At 41.7% G+C, this 16,660-nt stretch overlaps 1 protein-coding gene across 1 annotated transcript in view; it reads left to right on the top strand.

Annotated features, from left to right (window-relative positions):
- PRKAG2 (protein kinase AMP-activated non-catalytic subunit gamma 2) overlaps positions 1 to 16,660 on the top strand; it is a 123,014-nt gene that overhangs the window by 91,501 nt on the left and 14,853 nt on the right. The window contains exons 5-7 of the mRNA XM_031554016.1: positions 3,596 to 3,754; positions 6,288 to 6,482; positions 8,010 to 8,119. Coding sequence (XP_031409876.1) covers positions 3,596 to 3,754; positions 6,288 to 6,482; positions 8,010 to 8,119 — 464 coding nt within the window. The remainder of the gene's footprint in view (positions 1 to 3,595; positions 3,755 to 6,287; positions 6,483 to 8,009; positions 8,120 to 16,660) is intronic.

Below are 16,660 nucleotides of genomic sequence, written 5' to 3'. Positions count from 1 at the left end.
TTTTACCAGTCTTCCTCTATAGATAGCATTTCTCAGGATACGGGCTGCTTTATTCCTTCATCTATCACATGCCTTGAACCTTGCTTGAATTCTGCTCTCCAGCCTATGTTTCCTAATGTTAATATTCAGAGGCTTAATACCATTTTTGGTTTCTTGGGTTGTGGCTGGCTGGCTGGCTGGCATCTCTCAATCTCAAAAACTGAGTGTTTGCATTCCGAACTGGCAGTGCCTTAAATTAGATCCTTGTTTGGGATGCTTAGGGAAAAACCATACTACCTGTTGTCAAGGGAAGAAATGAATTATTAGGCTGTAGGCTGATGTTGCTGCCTCTGTTCACAAAAGCGCAGTGACTTGGCTGTAGTTGAGGTACAAACCCTTAGCTTTGGCCTGACCTTGGTCTAAGTGATAGTAGGCTATTCCAGAGGTGCACAGTTACACTTCAGGTGGCTCACAAACAATGCACCTTTTGCTTGTAAACAAGTAAGTTTCTCTGCCTGCCTGGACAAGTAGCTTCAGAGTTGCTATGATTAGCTTCGGAATGTGAAGTTTCTTAAGCTGCTTGTTGCTTTCTGTCTGCCTCAGACCTCACATTACTTGCTTATGCAGCCTGCCAGCAGAGAGCAGCGGGACAAAGGAAGTGTTGACTGCTCACTTGGACATCCTTCACTCCAAAGCTTAGAAACAGAACTCAGTGCAGGGTTTTGAAGTGTGTGATAACAGCAAGGTAGGCTGAAACCAAGCTCTGAATCTTGTTTTTTTGATTATTTTTTTTTTCCAGACAGTTATTTGCATTACTTTTCTCTTAAATGTCTTAGGTCTTACTAAGTTTGGAGGAGCAGAGATATTCAAGCCTCAGAACCAGAAAAGTGAAGCTGTCTTAGGGACTGACAGCCCTTCTGTTCTGCACTAAGACACCTGCTGATGTTTGTCTCATTCTATGTTTAGGATCTTAGGAGGAGGAGACTATACAAAATCCCAGGGTTGCTTTGTTCTGTTTAACCAGCTTCTGGAGTGAGTTAATGGTTCTGTGACAGCTGCATTGAGTTTCTGTTTGGTTTGTTCTGGTTAAGCACACGGTGCCTTTTTCCTACTTGCAGTTTCATATATGAAGTGAATAGCAGTAGGATAGTTCTTTCTGAGTGGATCTGTTGTTTGGTCACTTACCTGATTTGTGCTCATCTGACCAAGCTACTTTTTTTTTTTCTCAGTTCTGGTATTCTTTGAAAGATACCATTAACTCTAAGCCATTTGTGAATTCATTTTGAAGATAAACTTTAAATTCTTGTCACCATTTCTAAATCTTCTTGCAAACTCCTGGAAGCATCTTCTGGTTCTGTTTCTGAGATTGCTGATTAGAACCTTGAATTAAAGGATATCTTGATTCTCTGACTCATTTTGCAATGTTTTCCCTGTGAAGCATGAAACTACTGGTAAAAGCCCTTTGTTACTAACTTAGAGACTAAAGCAGTATGGCAACTAGCTCTGTAGCTAGGGTTTCTCCTGTCTACGTGTGATAACCTTGTCTCTGCAGTGAGCAGCCCCTCGTGACAAGGGGAGACAGCATCTGAATTCCCTTAGTGATCTGGAGTGATGCAATAGTTGCACAAACTAGAATTGGGAATGGTTTTAAACTGTAACGGGAGGTTTAGGTGAGATATTAGGAGGAAGTTTTCCACACAGAGGGTGGTGAGGTACTGGAACAGGTTGCCCAAGGAGGCTGTGGATGCCCCATCCCTGGAGGCATTCAAGGCCAGGCTGGATGTGGCTCTGGGCAGCCTGGTCTGCTGGTGGTGACCCTGCACATAGCAGGGGGTTGGAACGAGATGAGCATCGTGGTCCTTTTCAACCCAGGCCATTCTGTGATTTAAAAGGCAGGTTGATGTGCCAAAAGGAGTAGATGCAAGAAATCCTAATTCTTTTTCAAATGCCTTAAGTGAAGTCTTTATTTCAAAATGTGGAAAGCTTACTATTCCACATGTAGCTCTTAACCTGTCCATGTACCTGTTCTTTTCCTCTTGTTTCATGTATTTCCAGAACCTCCATTTGTGGGATGACCTATGCTAAGAGGGCACAATTTAGGCTTTCTAATGGTACCTGTGTGTGCTCCTGCTTTCTCAAATCCCCCTCCTATCAGAAGTTCTGTATTCTTATTATAATAAAGAATTCATTTTGAATCACTGAAACTGCTGATACTGATCTCTAGATGCGCTTCCTATTGCATTGTATCTGAGTGTCTGACATCTGTGAACTTAATGTGATCTTTCCTTAGCTGCCAGCTCATGCATTCTTTTACACTGGGATGGGAAGCATCCAATCTGTAGCTTGTGTGTCGTGTGGCTGCATGAATAATGCTGCTCTGGAAGTTTGCTGTGGTCTGCCAGGATATCTTCAGTTTCTCTGCAGCTTTCAAAAAGAAAACACTTCTTGTTTCTTTCTTTGCATCCTCTTCTTCTGTTTCCTTGTGCTTGAAATCCTTTTGGCTGTCATAGAACAATCCATTGCTTTCTGTATATCAGACTAAATCACTTCTACAATCATAGCTAGTCCTTTGCTAGCCTTTCTTGCTCTGTTAGCAGTAAAGCTGTTCCAAGCCCGTTCTAAAAATGTAATGATTTATCTCCTGCCACTTACAATAGGCATCTTTGTAACCATCTCTTTCCACCTTTTCCATTCTTTGTTTCCACTAGGTTTTAACACCCACGTCCTCAGTCAGATGATCTTTTGGCAGTGTTTGGTTGTTGTGGGTTTTGTTTTTGTTTTATTCTGAGAATAGCTTCCTCATGAAGGAACATAAATCAAATGATACAGTCAAACACCACTTCTTGTTCTGTGCTCGTCATTCTTATGCTAAGTCAGTATTATTCTCCTGCTGAGACATTGATTCTGCTTCTGGTGTCTTGTTTCTTGTCTGCTGTTTTTGGGGCTCCTGGCTCTGGAGCAGTCAGCTCAGCAGACTGAAGCCATGCTCTCTTATTGCTTTGTTCTGTTACAAAATCCATTTGTTGTACACGAACCAGTTGCTGTTTTCACTGTGAGACGTATTGTTCTTATACGGATTACTGTAAACTTCTGTTAACCAAGTATTTAATTACCTTACTTGGTTAAGGAATAGGAGGGTGACTTTGTTAACACCTTTTAGTGAAGCTTATCAGCTTAATTGTATCGATAAACTTCACGTAACGGTGAGGAGCAGGGCTGCTCCAGGGAGTGTTCCTTCAGCTGTAGTGATGTGGTTGAAAGATGAAACAGTTTGCATGGGACACAATGCCCTCCTTTCAGATGCACCTGAAACCACGTGTTAAACCTGGTGTGACTGGATACCAGTGCAGAAATAAGGAGCGTAATATACCTATAATGTAGGTGTTTGGTTTTGTTTTGAGATGTTATGTTGTATTGTTGAAGCTGGAAGACACGTGTGGTCTAGGCTCTCATTGTGGGGCAAATCAGATGTGATGGACCATAGGAAAGGCACCCTATGGTTTGCAGTAAACACCTCTGAAAAGCTTCCTGTAGGTTTCTATGTGACAGCATTTGGAGGCTTTTCACTATGTGTTGACCACATGTGTTACTGCACGTTCCTGTTCTCCATCTGCAGGCAATTCTTCTCCAAGGCATTCCAAAGAGAAGAATTCTGAGGGGGAAGCTGCAGTAGGAAAGTGTGGTGATAAAGGTGTGAGTAGAACTGAAGGTATCTATGCAGAAGATCTGAAGAATGGCTTCAGGAATGCTGTGGAAGTTTTGCTTTCATATATGGGTATTCAGGTGCTAGCTCTACATTCTCCCTCTAAACAGAGGGTTAAACTTAGTACCTGGTTCCACTGCAATCTCTGAGTCAGTGTTGCTCAATAGTTTATCCATGCTTTTCTAAATAACAGTTAGCCTTTAAAAAACAAACAAACAAACATGTCTGATGTTGTAGAGGAATGGGAGAGAAGAAAGGAGTAAAAAATTACTCTTTTGCACTTAAGTACCTATGGTAGGGGGGGTATGTTTGGGAAAAATACGTGGATGGATCTTTTATGCTTTAAAGTGTTTTTACCTGTAAGAAGAATTAAAATGATACAAAGATACTTGAACTTAAAAGAAGCTTTATGCAGGGCTCAATCAGTTGACCTCAGGTGCTTTATTTTTCCAAAAGTCTGTCTCCTTTCAGCGGCTTCTACTTCTGCTCTGCTTATCAGGAGTTGCAGAAGGGAGGGTTGGGGGTTTGGGCTCTTGTGCCTTTGCCTGTGACTTTTGGGGAAGGAGTGCACATGGACAGTGTCCACTTAAAGATTTATGAGAAAGTTATCTTGTAAGAAATAGGCTTTCAAGCACCAAGATGGAAATACGTGATCAGTCATAGTGCACTCTTTTCCCAATCCTTGCTCTAGTTTGAGATGGCTCCTGCTGGGAATCTGCTGACTGTGAGCGAGTAATGTTCAGATAATGAACTGTAGGAAGCTGCTGTTTGGCTGGAGGCAGCATCCTGACTCGTGCTATAAACATAAGCTGAGTTCCAACAGCTGTATTTCCCCAAGGCTTCTCTCCAACTGCCTTTGCTGTGCCAGGGTAACTGTAATTGTCTGGTGCCATTTCATCTTCACACTTAATGCAGGAGTTGTTACAGAATCAGCATGAGAGGCATACATCAGCCATCTGACCAAGGGGGAAGGAAGAAAATTGAAAGGGACGGCAAAGACAGTCTGTGCTTGGCACTGCTACAATTTAGTTCAGCTTCCAAGGAGAAGCACTTAAGATCTTGTTCTCAAAATTACTGTAGCACGTAGTCCTTCTGTGGTGTGATACAACTTGGGGCATCCATTACCGTAAGGGTGCTTCTGCAAATGAGGCTCCTTATGCAAATCTAATTCTGGATACCTCAGTCACATCAGGCAGGAGCAGAGATTCTGTATTGCCTCTTGTACAGGTAGTATGCATCACTGTGCTATCTACATCTGAGCATATCACTGATTTGTGGTGAAAAGAAAGAATAGCCAGCGTATGCACAGAGTGCTGCTTCTTGGGCAGGTGGTCTTCTATGCAGAGAAGATGTGAGGTTTTAAGTTTAAGTAGGAAAGCATTTGTTATTGTCTGTCTGAAGGGAGTACTGCTTTGCAGATATGGGGTAAGGCTGCAGTACCTTAACAGCTGCAAAGAATGGGCATTTAACAAAAAACAAATGAAGCCAGACCTAGAAGATAAACAGGTAATAGATTAGAAATATCTTAATGGAGATTAGGGTATCTGTATTTGATTGTTTGCATTTGCAGCGTGATGGTGGTTGTATATAAACAAACTGTGAGTCTGTCCTCTTGAAGGTTAGAGGAGCTGTAAGAAGGCTGTGCCCTGACTGCCTGTGCTGTGCAGGAAGGATGGGTGTGTAAGTGTGCTCACAAATGTACCAGCTCTTCAGCTTGAGATCTCTCCTTTGAGCAGCTGCATAGGCTGATAACTCACATCCAGTACGTGTACAAAGAATTGACCTAAGGCAGCTGTAAGTAATCCCAGCTAGCTGAAGTGTTTGTAAGGTCTTGGAATATACTTTCCAGTAGACACTCGATGGACCAATTTAGAACATATGAGGTAGATCTGTGCTGCTTATGTTCTGTGTGTTGGTAGCTATTACAGCAGGGCATTATACTCTACTATAGTATAAAAGGGTCTTCTGTAGAAGTAAACCTCAGTTCTAGCTGGACAATTGGATCCTTGTTGAGATTCTGGTTCCCTAGCTATTTTTGAGTCTTAAACACAACACTCACACATAGCTGCTGTGTGTGTCTGAAGACTTCTGACTAACTATTCCTCCTCAGTGAGGGCACTGATTTCTTTGTGGTGCCTGAAGTGATTTGCCTAATCCAGATGCCTGAACTGGAAGGCAAAACAGGGGAAGGCAGGGTGTGTGGCATTGGGCAGGTGCTGCTAAGTGGGTGATGGTGATTTGAGGTCTGGTTGAGTATGTATTTGGAGAGTAGGAGTGTGTGCTACGTGAGAGGAGTTTTTATAGGCAGATCCTTACCATGCTGCTCCATGCAGAGTTCTTAATGTTGCTGCCATTAGCAGCCTCAACTGTTTGAGCCTGGCAGTGTGTCACTACAAATCTAAGTGCAATTACTGCACTTGCTATAGGAGTATATTACATTTGCATAACTGTTGGTTTAATTGTATTGAGCAAAGATGTGCTCTGCTTAAGATTTTCTTCAACTAAAAATAGTTGATCATTTTGCAGTTCATCAATCTTCTGATGTCTTCCTATGCGTGTTACTACCTGTACTGTGCTTATTTGTATAGAAAGTAACGTTGTTAAGACAACAGGATCGGTAGGAAGTCCAGCTTCAGAATGAGAACAGAATTTCCCTGGATACCTGTGCCTATGGCCATTTCTGGGTATGCAGTGAAAGTTGTGGAGAGCCTCTGCTTCAGTCAGCATGGGAAAGGGACTTGGTCTGCAGTGGATTTCACAGCTGCTGGACTACAGCCTTGCTTGTCACAGCAGTTAGAAGGTATGTAATGAAAGAAGGAGACTAGAAGTGGCAGAAGAGAGTTTGCTGCTCTGTAGAACTGACTGTTGCAGCTCTTGTGGTGTGGAAAGACATGGTAGTGCACTCTGTAATGGTTACTGATCTTGTTAGTACCCAGTCTCACTTGCTTACCACTCCAAGCCTGGTTCTCATTGTGTACGATCCCATGGGAAAGGACCTGAAAGTAAATAAGGACTGTAAGAATTGCATTTGTGACTGTAGAGCAAACCTTGTCCAACTCAGCCTTGTTCAACATCATTTGCTGAATCCAATAAATGAGTTTCTTCTGCTTCCTCACAGTTAAATTCTTCTGTATTCCTCTGAAAGTGCTTTTTCATACTGTTTGGGTTTCAGTTGGGAATGGACTCTTTTTCCCCCACCCCTGCCAAGAGTAGTGGAAGCTGGAGATGAAGAGCTTGGTTAGTATGTAGAAGAGATCATCTGTGTGCTAAAGCAGCTGCTTAAGGGGGAGGTTCAGCTTTGATTCTGTAGAATTGGACTCAAGAAGCTGTGCTGAGCTACTCTGGCAGTATTTTCTTCAACAGTAGATAATGATGTTTGAGCAAATACATCAAACAAGGAGTTCTGAGGGTGATTGCTTCCTAATGCAGAGTTCATTGGTTAGTAGCTATTTCCAATTTGTGGGGTTTTTTCATTCTGAAAAAGCAAAATGTATGCCCAAGTTCTTCCTGCACCTTATTACAGGGTTTAAAGACTATCTGGTAGAGATGTTAACTTTGTCTGAGTTCTGGGTACCTGCTGTGAGTAACGGAGGGTTGAATTGCTTTGAGAGCATAATTAATAATAATGAAATTAACAACATACTGCAGCAAGTGTGGAGATTGCACGTGTATACATCTAAACTCAGACAAAGGCAAAGCTGATTTAAGTTTATATAGGCTGGATACTGGCTCCTGGCTACAGACATACACATCTAACAGGGGAAAAAAAAAAAACAACCAGACTAACACTCCAGCCCAAATGGATCCTGACTTCATAAATGACAGTGTGATGTGGTTTGTAAGGTAGTTTGGGTAGAGCAATGTGATTGTGTAACCTGCCTGCTGCCTCTTCAGGAAATAGAAGGCTCCACGAAGTAGACTGGACAGAAATGAAATCAGAGCCTTTCTAATATAAGGAGCTTGAATTAGTTAAGCCTGACACTACTTAAATTTCAAACTGGCTTTGTCTGTACATAACTGCAATCCAAGTACTTAGTATGCACATTCAATATTTATTAAAAACCAAATGCCTGAATTGTAACTGCTCCATACTGAAATCCCTTCTCAGCAAGGGAGGAAAATGCACTTTGTGCTGTTTAATTTGCAAGGAAAGCTGAGCAAAATGCTAAGTGCAGAACTATGAACTGTCTGTCTAGATTGGAAAGTGTGAATTTGAGTTTTGCTTGAGGGATGTCCTTCTGCAATGGTGTTGAGTTGATTTGGCATGCTTTTAACTTGTTTTTTTTTTTAAGGTTCTTTAAATAAAACAAAATGTTTTTACTTACAGCACTTGAAGAATCGGAAAGTGACATTTATGTGCGATTCATGAGGTCACACAAGTGTTATGACATTGTTCCAACAAGCTCTAAGCTTGTTGTTTTCGACACTACGCTACAAGTGAGTATTCTTCTTTCAGTCTGCCTTTCCTTGCAGTTCCCTTTTTGAAATGGGGGTATGTTTCCTGAGTGTTAAATGAAGTTTTATCTCCTATAATGCTGTACTTTGAATATGAAAACCCCATGTTGTTCCAGCTGTATCTTTCACGTTACACTGGTGGAGGATCTTGGAGGGTGGGGGGTGGGAGGGCTTTCTAGCTGAACAGAGTGAGAAGATATAATTGGCAATTGTAATCACTGATGAGATTCTGAAAACCCCAAATCTATATTCTTCATGACTGCCAATTTGTGGAGAGAGATCTTACAGAGAGCTCCACATCCAATAATTAAAGTTTCCAGGTGCTCTGAGCCTGTTCCTGTTATATTGTTGAGATAAGTTAGGACTAAAATGGGTGGCTTAATGATGCAAATTACTGCATTCTCCAGAAAAATTTTTGTTTTCAGCTTTTCTTTTTGCTTTTAATCAGTAAATCATCATCCACTAGGCTCTTGGCTCTGTAGGAAGAGCTTATTTGCCAAAAGATGGCAATGGCTGCCTGCTGTAGAGATGGGTAATCTGTTCTGCAGTGTGGTGGAACACTGTGGCTTTCTTTATTTCCTTGATTTTTGCAATCAGTGTTTTTTGAGGTGGATTTTTTTTTTGGTCTCCTTTTAATGATGTTCCAGTTCTGGCTTAAATAAGCACATGAAGTAGGCTTGGCATGGAATGTACTACTCAGACTATAGCCTTCCACTGTCAGGAAGAACATTTAATGGACCCTTAATCTCAAAATGTTCCCAGAACCATCTTGCATATCAGATAATAACGTGTAGTGCAAGATCCTTAGTATTATGGGCTAAGAGATGGAAAGCCTACTTGCACAGCAACAAAAAATAATGTGATACTTGAGAATGTTGCACACGTTGACTTCTCAGCTGTCAGTGGTCACCTGGGCCAAAGGCTTGAGCTCCATCATCTTTGCAGTTAGAAAGATGAACTTTTCCTCTTTATTACGAAAACCAGTTGGTCCTGGAGCCAGTAGGGTGAATCACTCATTGCTTTTGGGTTCCCCGAATCTCCTGGTGAGTTGCAGGAAGTGTTTTTAGATACCAATCGTTCTCACTGGAGCTGTTTTGAGTAATGCTATTAATGTGAAGAATAAATCTCCATTTAGTGAGCCAATGTAAGGTAACGCTTAGAGAAATAGCTCTAGTGAATAAAGTAGTGAATCTTAATCCTATAGGAAAATAGGTGACTCAATGAAAAACATTTTATCTACTCTCTAACAAACCCCTGTCTTATTTGGGTTGCCTAATGGTGACTTTGGATTGCAGCTGGCAAAGAACAAAGGATGTGCCTTGGCCTATGATGGTGGGGTCATTCTTGGTAATAGAAAATCAGTTTCTCTTTTGGTAGTTAGAGCAGTTCTCTGAAACAGTATCCATGAGTCTTGACAAAGAGAGGTGATCTTGTAGATATGTCTTCCCTGGATGTTTCACTTCTACCCACGTGAGTGTTTCTCCTAATTTAAGATCAAACAAAAAAAGCCTGGTGCCTTAAAGTTCTCAGATCTCTCAAAATTTTAATTTCTAACAGTGCGAATTCTTAGAGTACATGGGATGACACTAAATGAGGCAGAAAAGTAAGCTACCAGCGAGTGATGGAAGAATGAAATAGTGGAGCTGCATCGTTTTCTCGTGTTATCCTTTGGAAGACTGTCATTGGGTTTATATCTGACTGCAGTACCCTTTCTCCCTCTACTGGGCAGAAATCACAGCACACATTTACCCTGGAGATTTGTACATGAGATATTGTAGAAAGTATTTCAAAACTGTTGTTAACTGTAGGGAAAACTGGAGATGTTATATCGTGTGATGTAAGCAATACTAGTGAAGCAACATCATTCAATAAGTGTTAAGTCTCAGTATTTTTGGAGGGATTTAATGTGAAGATTTGTAAGGAATCTTCCTTTATCCTTGAATAAAAGGACATGGTAAGGAGCAAAGCTGACAGGAGGCCTTAAATAGCAGTATTAGTAGTTAATTAGGAATGGGCTGACAATCTCTTCAGTTCTGTTATTGGTCAGAAAGCCTGGGGGCCTCTTGATTCCAGCAGCTACCAAACATCTCATTTTTCCTAGCACACCACTCTGGTCTTGTCAGGAGTGAGCCTGTGCCACTGGCACCTTTGTTGCGCTGTTGTGAAAGCAGTGATAGCTTGTACACTTCAGTTAGGCATGCTTCACCAGGAGAACGTGCTGTGTGCTGCAAAGTTGAAGAGTAGATATGTTAAATAAGTAGTAGACAGAGCTGTGGTCTGCTAACCAGCCTGAGGCCGATTGGCACAGCTCCATTTGCCCCAGTATAGCAGCTTATATTTCTTCCTAAACTTGACTGCCTACCTGAAATGACCCATAACCTGTACTAACCTTGAGAAATGGTGACTGTAACTGGGAAAGTGCTAACTGACATAATTATTGAGTGACAGTGAACTGTTCTTTTACTGTTTTCTACTGCAGTGCAATTGTAGACTGTAAACAGTTGCTCCTCAAATGCATTGAGCTATGCCTCCATGCTACAGTTCTCCCCTGCCTGAGACCCCTGAGTACTCACTCCTTCAAGAGAAACCCTTGCCTTTGCTTTTCCCAGAGAAAAGAAACTTGTAAAAGTCTGATCTGGGCATGAAGAGTTGGAGTTGAGGGACCATTAGATCCTGCATGCTACCCCGTGAAATTTGCCAATTCGGCTTTGTGGACTGAGGAAACGAGGCAAGCTGCAGCAGTATGCAGCTCTCTGTGATAAACCGCCTCTTGAAATTCTTGCACATCTCCCAGGATGCAAACAATAGAACAAAATCTTCCCAGCCCCTTTGGAAGGAGTAGCAGGGTTGACCCTTGAAGGGCTACTCTGCTGTCAATAAAGGACCTCGCTGTGCTTTTTTACTTTAATTCAATAAATTAAAGGTGATCCACATCTGTTGACTGCAGGAGAACACTGAGCTGGATGCAGACTGGCTGGTTACCTACATGTGTTTTCAGCACAGTATCTGGGTACTCTGTGTGTTAATGCACTTCATGTGGCAATATTCTGGGGAAGTAGCGTCATCCAGATCTGCATGTGCTTTTTATTTGATGGTTTTAACTGACAATGGGTGCATATAGTGATGCTTAAAGCAGTTTGACTACTTTGAAACTGACAAAAGTGCTTTGAAAGGAAAATATTTATTTCAGTAATTCCTGTATTATACTTAAGTGTCAACAAAATGTAGCACTTCTTCACATTTTGTCAGTCAGATGAGTTTTCTCTGTTGGTACTTCCATCATGTACTGATGTGATTTCATTTTTCAGTGTTATTGCCTAAGCTTGACTTTGTTATACCTTCTTTCCAACAGAAAAATTTGTTTCTCCACCCTATTGTGAGCTCTATTTCCATTTTGAAAGGAAATGACTCTCAGCATAGCATATAACAGTCTCTGCAGCTTAGCTCTCTAATCTTATTTAAGGCCAGATTTTTGCTCGGCCTTCAAACAAATTCATTATTTAAATGTTTTTTGTCTTTGAGAAGGATTAGCTTGTTTTGTAACACAGACTAATTGACCGTCTAAAAGAAGGGTAAAAACTAAGTGCAGGGCAGGCATTTTCAGGCTGGATGTGGCTCTGGGCAGCCTGGGCTGGTGGTTGGTGACCCTGCCCATGGCAGGGGGGTTGAAACTAGATGGTCTTTGAGATCCTTTTCAACCCAGGCCATTCTAGGATTCCATGACTTCCTTGCTATGTGTCAAGCAGTAATTCACAGTCCCAGGAGTGGCCATAATAGCACACTTGCTGGCTGTGTCTTGTGAAGCCTGTATAAACTGTAGGGTGCAAAGCTCTACCTAACCTTTGACTAAGTGGTATTTTTCACTTATTAAAAGTAGAATTACATTTTACCACTGAAGTATACATTTCTTTTTGCTCAATATGGTATTGGAAGGTATTTTTGAAGCGTTTCTCTGGTATTTTGTGAACTAATAAAAATCATTTTTCTATTGAAACATTGAAACATCAAAATAAGGCTTCAGAATCATAAAGACTCTTTGCCTTTCTTTTGTCTTGAAGAAATCTGCACAGTTGGTTGGCTTGATTACATTATTAAACAAAGGTTAAGTTATTGACGTTGGTAATAGAGCAGACCTTGTCACTAAAGTAGGCTTTTGTTGGTAACTATCGCATACTTTGAAGAACTCAAGTACTTATTTTTCTTCTGCATAACTAGAAAAATATTTGGAATAATCTTCTGGAAACTTATTTGTTTTAACAAGCTGGAAGTAAATATAACTTCTGCAGAGCAAGGGATTCCACATTAGAACAGCACATGAGGATTTGTATTTCTCTTCCTTGTGCTAACTTGAAGTAAATGGGGTTCATTATTCTTGTTCCCTCCAGGTCATTCTTGACTGAGGTGTTCCCTCTCTCCAAGGTAATGAGACAGAGCAGGCTTCCAGGAGGAATGCTGTAGAATCTTTTGCTTCCAGAAGCATGCAGCAGTCTCAGGGTCTGCTGTCATAACAAGAGTTCTCACAGCTTTACAAGGGGACTGTCTGTGCCTTAATTGGCTTCGAGGTTTTTCCCCTTTGAGTTTCCTAAGTTTAAACTGTCTGCATTTTTGAGGAGTGTGAACATCCCTCCTTGCTTACTCATTCCACAGAGCTGTAAAAAGAGCAATGCATTAGTTTCTAGCTGGCATGTGGGCTGAGACCGGCCACAAAAAAGCACCCTTAAGATCAGGCCAGAATCAGTAGCGTAATACTGGAAGGCTGTTTTTCTTCAGAGTTGCTCCTGTACATAACAAGCATCAGAACTCAATTCCTGCAGCTCTCAGGACCAACAGGAGGCATTCACTCCTTGATCTTGGGGAAAGATATTGCGAGTTCCTACGTATCAATTAAATGGAAATGTCTTAGTCAAGACAGGGTGTAGCTGGAACACTTGTGCTTGGCTCAGTGAAAGTCATGCATTGTTCTTGCTCTCCCTGCACCATTCCTGCCAGGAGTGGCAAGTTCTTAATCTGTGAAAGAATTTCTGTGCCCTTTCCAATGCAGCTGGCCCAGTGGTTCTGCCTGTGAGGCTTACTTTCTTTCTGACTCCTAGCCCACTAATGTAGCATGTAGTAAGAGAAATTCTAGCTTGAAGTGATTGTTTTCTTAAAAAGCAAACCTATGGTTTTCAGTTATTGCATACTGTAAAGATAGGTGATAGCAGATACAGCTGCTTTAAACCAGTTTGGGTCACCCAAGAAAGGGAGAGATCACAATCCAGTAATAAAGAAGGAATCACTTCCCCTTTCCCAAGGAACAGGGCTCAGCAAACACTCCAAAGGAGATGATCTCTGAGTGGAGATGCTTCCCTTATGGCTGCTAGCCCTTAAATGAAGTTAGGGAGGGGTGGACCCAGAGTTGGCCCCTCTGGTCAGGTGTATTCCTTCCACTGGTTCAAGCCATGACCTAATGGTTCCCATACATGTACTACAAACTAGAAGGCTCAGTCTCCCCTCAAATAGCATGGCTATAAGTATCTGCAGAGTACCTCACTAAGGTAGAACAGTGGAGTTGACTAATCATACACCGTTGGCTGTCTCAAAGAAGTCTTGATGGAACTGTGTGTACTGTTAGAGGGAAGACAGCTTTTAACAGCTGGTTATGCTGTGGGCATACAGATATCCACTGTCAGTTAGGGCCTTGGTTTTGGTGTCTGTAGTTGGATTGGACCTTCTGGGGCATATGTGAAATGAGGGAGGATATCTATGTTGGCAGACTAATTGGGTAAAAATGTAGAACATGCACCTGCATCCTGTAACTTGAGAATGAGGCCCTACCTGTCTTTCCCATGAGTTTAAACTTGGATCATCTAATGAAGAGTGTTACTCTATCAGCTCCTACATTTTTAGTAAGCTCTCAATGACCCTCAGTACATCTACTAAGAGTGTTTCTATTCCATGCCCTGTGAGTGGAGAAGATAACTGATTTGTATTCATGTAACCTTTCCAAAATTCAATGTGAACTGGAGAAGCTGCTTACAAATGTTTGTTGGTTGGGGATTTTCAGATGTGGGAGCAAACATAGCCTTTAAGTTAATAACAGGTCTGTATAATTCTTCATTACTTTAGCAGAAGGTGTGATAAAGGTAGAAGAAGAAACTTTCTTCAAGACCTCCTTGGCCCTTGCCCTAGGCGTAAGTTGCTATTAACTCCTTAATTAGACTCTTTTTTTTTTTTTTTTTTAAAGGCTTAGTACATCTAATGAGGAAATGCTTCTACTAAATACATTGAGCAGAGAAGAAAGTAACTGGAAAATAAACCTGAATGCAGCAGTCGTCATGCTGAGATTTCTGGTTGTAGTCTTGCATACAGATTCCCAGTAAGCCAGTTCATAAGTACTGGACTGTGTCTGTGTTATGAAAAAGGGCTTTGACTTTTGAAAATAGCTCCTTTACAGAACTGTATTTTTATATAACTTAAAAGTAATTAAAAATAAAGTGAGTTGGACAGCTAAAACTTAATTTGAAGAAAAATTGGAATTTTACATTGTTTAGTATCCTCCACAATGTTTTGCTTGACACTTCTTAAAAACATTAAGACAAAGCAATTAATGAAACCCTAAAAATATATGTATTTCTGTGAAAATTAACTGTTTACTGATAGTGGGTGTCATTCCTAGATTATAAATTAAGACATGCTTTTCTCAGTTTCCTTCTGACTGCTTGGAGAGCTAATGGTGAGATTACCAGGATTCACCTCCCTGAAATATCTTTGCTTCAGATTGAGTTTGGGGAGAATTACTTCGTCCTCAAAGGTGTTTTAAATGTCATTGCCATCTGGGTGTGAATTATGAGATATTTACTGTGCTCATGTTGCTCTTGGATTGTCAAGGTGATGGATGTTTTTGGGCACTGGAGATGAATTCTAAAGTTCTTTTTTCCAGTTCAGCTTATCACAGAATCACAGAATGGCCAGGGTTGGAAGGGACCTCAAGGATCCTGAATCTCCAACCCCCTGCCACATGCAGGACCACCAGCCTCCATATTTAATACTAGACCAGGCTGCCCAGGGCCCCATCCAACCTGGCCTTGAACACCTCCAGAGATGGGGCATCCACAGCCTCTCTGAGCAGCCTCACCACTCAAAAATGTTCATGCTATAGAAATAAATCACTTGGAGATTATAACTGTGGAAGAGGAGGATTCCTATATAATCTTCTGTGTTTTCAAACTTACAATCGTATAATGGTATGAGTTGAAAGGGACCTTGAGGACCATCTTGTTCCAACCCCAGCTGCAGGCAGGGACATCTCTTGCCAGATCAGGTTGCCCAAAGGCCCATCCAGCTTGGTCTTGAAGATCTCTGGAATGAGGCATCCACAGCTTCTCTGGGCAGCCTCCACCAGAGCCTCACTGTCCTCACTGTGAAGAACTTGTTACAAATATCTCATCTAAATCTATTGCTCTCTAGTTTAAAGCTGTTACCCTTTGTCCTGTCATTATACACAATGATAAAGAGTCCCTCCCCAGCTGTTTTGTAGGCCCTTTAGGTTCTGGAAGGCTGCTATAAGGTCTTGTTGAAGCCTTCTCTAAATCACATCCTGTCTCCATAGGTGCTCTAGTCCTCCAAGCATCCTTGTGGCCTCCTCTGGACCTTCTCCAGCAGCTGCATGTCCTTGGGAGGGGGTTCCTAGAGCTGAACACGGCACTCATGTGGGCCCTTAAAAGAGCAGAGCAGAGAGGGTCAGTTCCCTCTGCTGGGAAGGAGACGTTCTTGCAGTTAGACAGCATCAGGCTTGCATCTCATACATCGGTTGTGAGTGTTTTGGTGTTTTTTGGGTTTTGTTGTGTTTTTTCCTGTTTCCCAGGTGTGCCAAGACATGGGCATCCATAGGACTAGCTGTGCTGCTTTGATTATGTTGGGTGAAAAGATCGTGCTCCATTTTTTGGATATTTACATCAAAAGAAGTTGAAAGGTGATCAGCTCATAAACATACCTAAACCAAAGGAACGGAGTGTAGGCTGCTGAGGCTTTTGGGTTCTTTTGCAGTACAGGGATCACAGCAGTGGCTGCTGGTTTTCCTAGTACAGCAAAGACTAACTGTTCTACTTCTGATGTGCTTAGCAAGTAGGAAGTGTTGAAGTATAAATGTGTTTTGGCTCCTGAAAGGAAAGAAATATGGTAAGCTTTTGTGCCTTCACTCTACAGTGACTGTGCAAAATATGAACAACTAGGACAGTCATAAAATCATCATAGAATCACTGTATAGCTTGGGTTGGAAGGGACCTTAATGATAATCTCATTCCACACTGCTGTAACAGGGGTGACACCCACCAGGCCAGGTTGCCAAGGGCTCCATCCAGCCTGTCCTTGAGCTGTTCCCCTTTGTCCTGTCACTATCAGGTAGGTTGGTCTCTGTCCTGTTTATAAGTTTGCTATAAACACTGAGAGGCTGCAATAAGAGGGCAGAGCAGAGGGTGTCACTCACTCCGCACTTCTCATTGTAAACATATAAATGCTTTTTATCACTCAAACATGGAATTTATT

The sequence above is a fragment of the Meleagris gallopavo genome, chromosome 6, assembly GCF_000146605.3.
Source record: "Meleagris gallopavo isolate NT-WF06-2002-E0010 breed Aviagen turkey brand Nicholas breeding stock chromosome 6, Turkey_5.1, whole genome shotgun sequence".
Taxonomy (NCBI): domain Eukaryota; kingdom Metazoa; phylum Chordata; class Aves; order Galliformes; family Phasianidae; genus Meleagris; species Meleagris gallopavo.
Note: the sequence above shows the minus strand (reverse complement) of the source record. Positions and strands in the feature narration are given on the sequence as shown.